The 10001-nt window shown below is 46.2% G+C and overlaps 1 protein-coding gene, 1 non-coding gene and 1 pseudogene across 2 annotated transcripts; 2 read left to right on the top strand and 1 right to left on the bottom strand.

Annotated features, from left to right (window-relative positions):
- The first annotated feature begins 1060 nt into the window (after window positions 1-1060).
- 1700001P01Rik (RIKEN cDNA 1700001P01 gene) lies at window positions 1061-5498 on the top strand. The gene is made up of 3 exons (NM_028156.2): window positions 1061-1327; window positions 4164-4263; window positions 5242-5498. The coding sequence occupies exons 1-3, from the start codon at window positions 1121-1123 to the stop codon at window positions 5400-5402; spliced, it is 468 nt and encodes a 155-aa protein (NP_082432.2). The 5' UTR covers window positions 1061-1120; the 3' UTR covers window positions 5403-5498.
- Window positions 5499-7078: 1580 nt separating this feature from the next.
- Window positions 7079-7150, top strand: n-TCgca18. The gene has a single exon. It is a non-coding gene; the product is annotated as a tRNA-Cys (tRNA).
- Atp5l2-ps (ATP synthase, H+ transporting, mitochondrial FO complex, subunit G2, pseudogene) lies at window positions 8511-8962 on the bottom strand (annotated as a pseudogene).

Here is a 10001-nt window from a genome sequence, read left to right as displayed (position 1 = left end):
ACCAGCCCTTGGCCAGAGGAAGTCATCCCTATAACTGGTGTCATTTGAGCCCTATGTCCTCTAAGAGTAGGCAGTATTGTGTCCCCTCCTGCTGGGATCTATAGGCCTACACCTGTCAAACTTTTCTACTGCAGACTATCGGGTCTTGTGTTGCCTTTTTCAAGACAAGTTTTCTCTAACTGCCCTGGAAGTCCCAGCTGGTCTCTACCTCCCCAGTACTGGGATAAAAGGCATGAACATAAAAGTCCTTAGCTGTGTTCCTTGAATCCAGCAGAGTTAGTACATTTTTGAGGCCCTGTTGGACAAAGTATCCAAGTGGAACTACTGAGTAAGGAATTGATACCAGGTGTGGCATGTGCCTGTAATAGCAACACTGTAGCTATCAAAAACTTGAGGCTTGCCTGGCAGTGGTGATGCACACCTTTAATCCCAGCACTCAGGAGGCGGATTTCTGAGTTCGAGGCCAGCCTGGTCTACAAAGTGAGTTCCAGCGAGTCAGTGAAGCCCTGTCTCAAACAAACAAAAAAACCAAGTGAGCCCCCACCATGCCTGGTTTGCAGAGACCCTTCTAAACCTTAGCTACTTAGACTGAACTTAGGAGGGTTCTGAGAAGATTTGGCCAAAATGTGGACAAATGGGGAAAAGTCAGCCAGGAAATTTACTAAGTCTGAGTGTTGAGTCTGGAAATGCTGGACTGCACTACTTCGTAGAGGAACTGTTCGATTACCATTTGTTGTTGGTTTGGTTTGGTTTGGCTTTGTATAGCCCTGGTTGTCTTGGGACGCTGCCACTACGCCGGCTCAGTTACCACACAACTCCCACTCGGGCACACCTGCACTCATATACATATGAAATGTTAAAACGTGTGTGTGTATGAATGAGTGTAAGCAAAAGACTCGGGTTGTAGCAGCTTGGTATAGAGTGCTTTCCTACTATGCCCAGGCATAAAGCCTTCCTTGGGTTAAGTTCCAGCATCACGATAAGATGGGCGTGGTGGTGACCCTGAAATAACAATAGGGTTTGTGTCTCAGGGAGGTAATTGACAGACGTAACAATGCTCAGTGAAGTCCCCATCTAAGGCTCCAGAAAGCTCTCAGACTCGAAGACTGCGGTGGTTAGGATGGCTTGTTGTTACAACAGTCCTCGGCGACTCGAAAAATCTTTTGTTTTGGATGGGGTAGCTGTGAGCACAATGGCCCAGGCCTACAGCATCATGAGGCCCAAGCTGTGGTCTGCAATTCCGCCTTATAATCCTCAACTGGACCACCACAGTCGTCGGTACTTCCGGAGCCGCGTGGTTCCGCCCATTTTGCGGAAAACTGATCAGGTAGGTGTGGGAGCATCCCGGAGCACCTGCGACTTCAGGCAGTCAGCTTGTGGGTTTGGGTCCTGGTGGCCCAGGACTTCGAGGTTTCGCACCCCTCTAATTCTGGGCCTTGAGCTACCGGGCGCTGTGCACCGCTGAGGCCCGCACCCTGCGGCTGTTTTGGTGAGTTAGAGGAGCAGGATGAGAGAGGAGTGCTGGTGCTGAGCTCATTTGGTCCTTTCTACCCAGAACCCCACCCATCTACAGTCTCATTTCTTGTTTCTGCGAGCAGAGGATAAGGCGCAAAGCCAAGTCTCTACAGACAAATAATAGATTTCTTTGTCTTTGTGACGTCACAGGGGCCGCTTAGCTGTGACCTCACTACGGATCTTCAAAACCCACAGAAACTACCAATAAGCTTTGTGAACCAAAGGGGATTGCCTTGTCCTATGCTGTCACAGTCACCGGGTTAAGGCTGGCTTGCACCTGTGAGCCCAAGGGAAGCCATTGCCCCATCTCTGCAGACATCCTACTTATACAGGATCATAGATCTCAGGCTGTCCATTGACAGTTCATTTCTCCCAACACTTTTTAAAATTTTTTTTTACTTCTTGTTTTGATGTAGTCTCGCTGTATCACAAGCTGTCCTTGAGCTCTTATGCTCAACTGATCCTCAGTCTAGTTAGTGGCTGAGGATGTAGCTTACTGGTACAATACCTACCTCACATGGAGGAGGTCAGGCACACCCCCCCCACACCCATTAAAAAACAAATAAACAAACAAACAAAAACAACTAATGGCTGGGAATGCAGGGGTCCAGCCCACGTCACCTCCCTGTTTTGGTAAATCTCCAACCCAAATATGCCCTGTCAATGAAAACATGACTCAGTTAATATGAATACATGCTGTGCACCTAGATTGGCCAGATCTACTGCTACACTACCAACTTCCATATCTATGAGACCCCTTAGATAGAACTTGCAGTTTCTCCAGGCCATGTGCTCTGCTTTTCTTCTTCCTCCTCCTCTTCTGCATCCTCTCTCTCTCCCATTTTCTACTTTTCTCTCCCCACCTTCTGCTCCACCTTCCCTTTTATCTACCCAATCATCAGCTCTCCTTTATTAAGGTGGGAAGCAGGGTAACATGAAATCAGGAGAGAGTGTTGACCCATTCCTTGTTCACGGCCCCTCACGGGAGAATGGAATTAACATCAAATATAACTAGCCCCAGAGCTATCCACAATACTTTTGCCTTCAGTATGTGTTGATTTCAGTGATCTGAAGGCAAGAAGGGCCTCCCAGGTTGCACTAGAAACAGATCTGGGGGATTTCTGTGGTCCATAATATTGTGTGTGCCTATATGTACAGTGCCTGTGCATAGACACACATAATCTGTCTCCTTGTCACGTTGATAACAGGAGCCAGAGATGTGTATGTCAAAGAATGTCAGTATTTTTATTTTTTTGTTTTTGTTTTGGAGCTACAGTCTGGCTGTGTAGTCCAAGTTAGTCTCTAACATGAAGCAATCCCTTTTCCTCTGCTTCCTGAATGTTGGAATTAGTGGTTTATGCCACCTAACTTGAATTTCATTTATTTAATTCTTCATCCTCTCTCTCTCCCTCCCTCCCTCCCTTCTCCCCTCCCTCCCTCTCTTTCCCTCTCTCTCTCTCTCTCTCTCTCTCTTTCTTTTTTTTTGTTTTTGTTTTTGTTTTTGTTTTTGTTTTTGTTTTTGTTTTCGAGACAGGATTTCTCTGTGTAGCTCTGGCTGTCCTGAAACTCACTTTATAGACCAGGCTGGCCTCGAACTCAGAAATCCGCCTGCCTCTGCCTCCCAAGTGCTGGGCTTTCTTTTTTTTTTTTTTTTCTTTTTCTTTTTTTTCTTTTTCTTTTTCTTTTTTTTTTTTTTGGTTTTTTGAGACAGGGTTTCTCTGTATAGCCCTGGCTGTCCTGGAACTCACTTTGTAGACCAGGCTGGCCTTGAACTCAGAAATCCGCCTGCCTCTGCCTCCCAAGTGCTGGGATTTTCTTTCTTTTTTTATGAGACAGGGTTTCTTTGTGCATCTCTGGCATTCCTGAACTCACTTTGTAGACCAAATTGGCCTAGAACTCAGAGATCTGCCTGCCTCTCCCTCTGAGTCCTGGAATCAAAGGTATAGGCCACTAGCACCTGGCCTTTTTTTTTTTTTTCATCAAAGTCACCATCTGTGCTGTGTATTGTTATTTGAATAAAGATCTGAGAACAAGATATTTGAGCTGGGTGAGGTGGTGTATGCAACTTGAGAGACATGAGGGTGGGGACAGGGAAGACTGGAGTTCAAGATCACCCTCAACTAAATAGCTTTAAGCCTTCCTTTGAGCTACATGAGCCCCTCATCTTGAGAAAAATACCCAACAGTGTATCACAAAACAACAAAATATGTGTATTTAGCCTTTACTGCGGCAGGCATTTTATCTAAAGGAAGTCAATTATCCAAAGTCAATTATAAAGTAAGGCAAAGAAACCCCACGGCAGCCTCTCATTGGTTACTAAGGAGGAAAACTGGGGACCGAGAAGCTATGAAATTGGCCTATGATCACACAGCTTGTTAACGGCAGCACTGAGGTTAGGATCCGGACTGTGTGGCAACAGAGACCTTACCTAACTGTTCCCATCATTAGTGTATAGAATCTGTCTTCCAGTTTCTTCTGGCCCTGAACTCTTCCCCCTTCCCCAAAGAAGCCCCAGGAAGTTCGCACGTCACTGCATGGGACATCAGATCTGATGATTGCACTTCTCTGCATGGGACATCAGAACTGATGATCACACCTCTCTGCATGGGGCATCAGATCTGATGATCTTTTCTTTCCTTCATTTTCAGGATCATGGTGGCACGGGAAGGGATGGCTGGATAGTGGATTATTTCCACATTTTTGGTCAAGGACAGCGATATCTCAATAGGAGGAACTGGGCAGGAGCAGGCAAGTGCTACCTCACTGTCCATTCTCACGTTGTCCCAACAGGGAAAAAGTGTGAACCCCAGAGCTTAGAGAGGCAGGGCTACAGAGAGGTATGGTTGGGGAAAAGGGTTAAGGACAGAATCCTGTCATATGGGAGTGATAGCAGTTAGCGTGCCTACTATTCACTTCTGAACACTTCCTAGATGTCGTGTGCCGCTCAGCCTCATCTTATCCCTGTGGTCCAACTCATCTGCTAGGTGTGATTTTAAACTGATTTGCTGGAAAAAGTCAAGATGGAGTTGGGCTTTACCTCTGTCCACCCTGAAGCCTGGGATGTGTGTGTGTGTGTGTGTGTGTGTGTGTTGTCCTCCTCTATAGACACTCTGGCTCCCTGACCATGCTTAGTTTAGCAGCCATGGAAAAGGAAGGTTAACTTTTTCTGTCAGGGATGACCTTCCTTCCGTCTAACTCCACCACCTTTTGGACACACGATTAACACGATGTCCTTTGCAATAATCAGACTGATATCATTTATATCTCCGGATAGGATAGAGGCAAGAGTGAATACTTACACATCCTGGGAATCGAGCTCAGATCCAGCACATACACTCACAATTCTCTTGTAGACTCACCTCGGGCAGAGCTTGCTTTCTAGGTCATCTCTGTCTCCTGGGCCTCACTGCCCTTGGTTTGTTTGTTTCATTCTTTCTTTCTTTGAAAGATTTATTTATTATTATATCTAAGTACACTGCAGCTGTCTTCAGACACACATTACGGGTGGTTGTGAGCTACCATGTGGTTGCTGGGATTTGAACTCAGGACCTTTGGAAGAATAGTCAGTGCTCTTAACGGCTGAACCATCTCTCCAACCCCCTTGATTTCTTTCAGGGGGCTCAGGGTCCCACTGTGGTGATGGGGGATAAACTGACTCACTGGGTTTAAATGGGGGAAGGCAAGAGGATGCTGCCGGTAGGCTCAGCCTCTCTCCTCTCCCCCAAGGGCATTCTCTCCAGCAGGTGAGTGGTCACGACTACTACAACTCCAACCCGAAGGCCATCACTACGGGCTTAAATGGCCGATTCGGCTACCGCCGGAACACTCCAGCCCTCCGCCAGCACACATCGGTGTTTGGAGAAGTCACACCATTTCCCATTTTCTGAAGACATTGCGTCACAAGGCTTGACCTGCGTCTTCAAGACAGATGTTTAGATGAACTGTCAACGATATTCTATATTTTTAAAGATTGCATTCGTGTCTCCAGGTGTGCTCATTCTTTCCTGAGGTGGGAGGAGGGAATAAGTTGGTTTCACTGCAGCTCTGGAGAGGAGAGAACCAAGGATGCTCCTGTTTCCGGGATTGTGCCAATGAACTCCCTGGTTAGCTAGAGGTAGATAGTGCAAGCGCAGTTCTCAACAAAGCCCTTCCCCAAGCACCAGCAGGCGAGGTCAGAAGCTGGCCACTACTTACATCAAGAACAGGGAAGGGAACTGTGTACGACAATTTTGAGTTCTATTCCCAGGACCCACAGGGTAGGAGAGCACTGACTACCACAAATTGCCTTCTCACTTCCACATACTCTGGTATGTGTATGCCCCTAGACATACTCAAACCCAATTAAAACATCATTTAAAACAGACAAAAAGACAATAAATCAAAATAAAAACAAAAACACAGCAGGCATAGGCAGTGGGGCCTCATGGGGCATGATGATACACAGACTTGTAATCCTGTACCACGGAGGTAGAAACAGGAAGACCTCCAAAAGCGTGAAGCCATTCCGGGTGACACAGAGAGTTCCAAGCCAGCAAGGATGCTAGAGAGACCCTTTATCACATTTCAAAAAGAGTATGATGTCTCTGATGTTCTGACATCTGCTATTAAAAAAAAACCAGGGCTGGAGAGATGGCTCAGTGGTTAAGAGCACTGACTGCTCTTCTAGAGGTCCTGAGTTCAATTCCCAGCAACCACATAGTGGCTCACAACCATCTGTAATGGGGTCTGGTGCCCTCTTCTGGTGTGTCTGAAGATAGCTACAGTGTACATAAAATAAATAAATAAAACCTAAAAAAAAAAAAAACAACTGACTTGTTTGTTTGTTTGTCTGTCTGTCTGTTTTTGAGACAGAGTCTCTGTATAGCCCTGGCTGTCCTGGAACTCACTTTGTAGACCAGGCTGGCCTCAAACTCAGAAATCCACCTGCCTCTGCCTCCCGAGTGCTGGGATTAAAGGCGTGTGCCACCACCACACCTGGCTTTTTAACTTTTTAACTGACATTTTTAAGTGTGTCTGGGAGTTGGGTCTGTAATTCCAGCTAGCTGGGGCAGAGGCAGGAGGATTGCATGGTTATGGCTAGATCAGACTTACATAGGGAGGCACTGTCTAAATTAAAAAAAGTCAAGGGATGCAGAATTATAGTGTGGTGGTGGAGGTAAGAAAGCTTAGCTGGCATGTTCGAGGCCTTAAGTTCAATTTTTAGTCCAAAACCAACCAACCAAGCAAACAAGCCCCAAACAAAAACAAATAAAAAAGTGGGCTCAATTCATCTCCTTTATCTACAATTCATTGGAGGGCAGGGGGTACAAGATAACCTTCCAGGGTACAGATTAGTCCAAATCACAGGATTCTCTGTTCACGATGGATGTCAACTTCCTTTTCAATCAGTTGTCACACTTTCATGTCCTCACCCTGTTCCTTGGTGACCAACAGAAAAGACAGCAGATAGTGTCTACAAAGGTGAGGCTTGAGAACACAAAGCTCCCTAGGGCATTCATGTGGGTGGAACCAGCCCATAGTGACTCACCATAAGTGGACAAGGAAGAGGACTCTAGCAAGGTGAGGGGGTATAGCTCAGGGGTAGAGCATTTGACTGCAGATCAAGAGGTCCCTGGTTCAAATCCGGGTGCCCCCTCCATCTTTTGTTACCATAAGTGGGAGTTAAGAGTCAGTGTCGCTAGACAGGACAAGCTGATCCTCTCACATTTCAAGGGACCAATAAGTCAAAGTCACCATACAACTCCACTTGAGCTTCAATTACCATAAAGTCTTTGGGCTAGGGCTACAGCTCAGTGTAGAGCAATAACCTAGTGTGAGTGAGGATCTGGTTCCAGACTGGACTCTGGAAAGGAAGAAGGCTATAGCTTCTCCCTCTTTTTTTTTTTTCTTTCTCCTCCTTCTGCATTTATATTTATTTAGAGACAGAGTCTCACTGCATAAGCCCTAGGCATCTTGAAATTTGCTATTTAGGTCAGGCTGGTCTCAAACTTTTTTTTTGTTTGTTTTTGTTTTTTGTTTTTCGAGACAGGGTTTCTCTGTGTAGCCCTGGCTGTCCTGGAACTCAGAAATCTGCCTGCCTCTGCCTCCCGAGTGCTGGGATTAAAGGCGTGCACCACCATGCCCAGTGGAATGATTAATTTTTTAAAAAAGCAAAGCAATTGATCTTTTTAAATTTGAACCCTCTATGAGAGTGCTCCCCCACCCATCTACCGTCTCCCACTCTACCACTCCAGTATACCCCCTACGCTGGGGCATCAAACCTCCACAGGACCAAGGGCTTCCTCTCCCATTGACGTCAGAACAAGGCCATCCTCTGCTACCAATGTATCTAGAGCTATGGATCCCTCCCTGTACACCCCTTGGTTGGTGGTCTAGTCCCTGGGAGCACTGGGTGGTCTGGTCAGCAGAAGATGTTCTTCCTATGCAGTTGCTCCTCCAGTCCTTCTGCCAGCTCCCTCACCGGGGTCCCTGGACTCAGTCTGATGGTTGGCTCCTCCAACTACCTTTTAAGTGTTACAATCGTGCAACACCATCAGTTTTTAAAAGTGTATGTGTCTGATACGTGAGTAGGTACCCATGGAGGTAAGACGAGGGTGCTGGATCCCCTGAAACCGGAGTTCCCGGAAGTTGTGAGCTTGTTGAGCTGTCCCTTCAGTCTTTTCCAAAAAGAAGCCTAATTCCCACCTCTCAAACTCCTAGGGATTGGCTTGCTTCAGCCTCCAAGTACAGGGATTAAAGGCATGTATGCCCAGTCAAATTCTTTTATTTATCAACCACATCCAGCTAGTTCAATTAAAAACAATTTTATGTGTATGGGGAGCTTTGCAATGTATGGCTGTACATCACTTGTGTGGCTAGAGAGGACAAACGAGGGTGTGCGACACTAGAACTGGAACCACAGATGGTGATGAGCCCCTACCTACGTACTAGAAATCAAACCAGAGTCTTCTGAAAGCAGCCGGTGTTCTTTTTTTGTTTTGTTTTTGCTTTTTTTTTTTTCAACACCTAGTATTTTATTCAGATAGCAGTCCTGTTACACATGGTCCAAGAACATTCAAATAAGAACTCAAATCAGAAGTTAAAGATTGGTCTTCAAACATCATAGCCAACAATGCCACGTTTGCCTATGATCTCTCCGATATAAAACCACATCCACACCTCAGTGGCCACCAAACCATTCAGCACAGCTTCCTTAACTCTAAGGTGTTTGAAGCTACCAGTTTTAGCACTTTGAATGATTTTTTTCACACTCTGAATAGCTGTAGGGATTTCAGCAGGGGTTGGGGGAACCAGCTCAACCTTGGTGTAGTGCCAAAATGTGGCCAATCGAGGCTTCGAGTAAGTCACGGCAGCGGCTACCATCGACGGTGCCTTCTCCGCGAAGTTACGGATGAACTTGGCCATGGTCTAAGGTGGAAGGTATGTCTCCCCGAACCACCGGCTGAATTTGTTTTGTTTTTCAAGACAGGGTTTCTCTGTGTAGCCCTGGGTGTCCTGGAACTTACTTTGTAGACCAAGCTGGCCTCAAACTCAGAAATCCACCTGCCTCTGCCTCCCGAGTGCTGGAATTAAAGGCATGTGCCACCACGACCAGCTCGGAGCCAGTGTTCTTAATGGCTGAGCCATCACTCCAGTTCTTTAATTCTAACAACTCAAAAATAAAAACACAAGGGCTGGCGAGATGGCTTGGTGGGTAAGACAACTGACTGCTCTTCAAAAGGTCCTGGTGGCCGGGGGTGGGTGTGGGGGGGTGGGTGGTGGCACACGCCTTTAATCCCAGCACTCAGGAGGCAGAGGCAGGCAGATTTCTGAGTTCGAGGCCAGCCTGGTCTACAGAGTGAGTTCCAGGACAGCCAGGGCTACACAGAGAAACCCTGTCTCTGAAAAACCAAAATAAAAAAGGTCCTGGTGACTCACAAACTCATCCATAATGAGAACTGATACCCTCTTCTGTTGTGTCTAAAGACAGCAACAATGTACTTATTTATATATAAATCTTTTCTTCTTCTTCTTCTTTTCTTTTCTTTCTTTCTTTCTTTCTTTCTTTTTTTTTTTTTTTTTTTTGAGACAAGGTTTCTCTGTGTAGCTCTGACTGTCCTTGGAACTCACTCTGTAGACCAGGCTGGCCTTGAACTCAGAAATCTGCCTGCCTCTGCCTCCCAAGTGCTGGGACCAAAGGCGTGTGCCACTACTGACAGGCCCATAAATAAATCTTAAAAAATAAAAATAAAGACACAAGCTGGCTATAGTTTAGCAAGTCTGTAATTCCAGCATTCTGGTGACAGAAGCAAGTGGTATAGATCTGAGTTCAAGGCCAGCCTGATCTACACTGTCCCCAGATAGCCAGGGTTTTACATAGAAAGACACTGTCTAGGAAACAAAAATAAATAAAATAATAAAAATAGGTATTTCCAGACCAGAATGATCTCAAACTTTGTGCCAGAGCTGGCCAGTTTCCATCTACCAAGCGTGGGAGATGACTGGGG

This window comes from Mus musculus, chromosome 11, assembly GCF_000001635.26.
Source record: "Mus musculus strain C57BL/6J chromosome 11, GRCm38.p6 C57BL/6J".
NCBI classification, from domain to species: domain Eukaryota; kingdom Metazoa; phylum Chordata; class Mammalia; order Rodentia; family Muridae; genus Mus; species Mus musculus.
Note: the sequence above shows the minus strand (reverse complement) of the source record. Positions and strands in the feature narration are given on the sequence as shown.

What these genes read in the sequence shown, in the direction of transcription:
- 1700001P01Rik (NM_028156.2), top strand. Translation starts at nt 1,121, where the DNA reads ATGGCTTGTTGTTACAACAGTCCTCGGCGACTCGAAAAATCTTTTGTT. An exon ending in TTTTGCGGAAAACTGATCAG is followed by an intron (nt 1,328 to 4,163) that starts GTAGGTGTGGGA and finishes CTTCATTTTCAG; the next exon opens with GATCATGGTGGCACGGGAAG. An exon ending in GAGGAACTGGGCAGGAGCAG is followed by an intron (nt 4,264 to 5,241) that starts GCAAGTGCTACC and finishes CTCTCCCCCAAG; the next exon opens with GGCATTCTCTCCAGCAGGTG.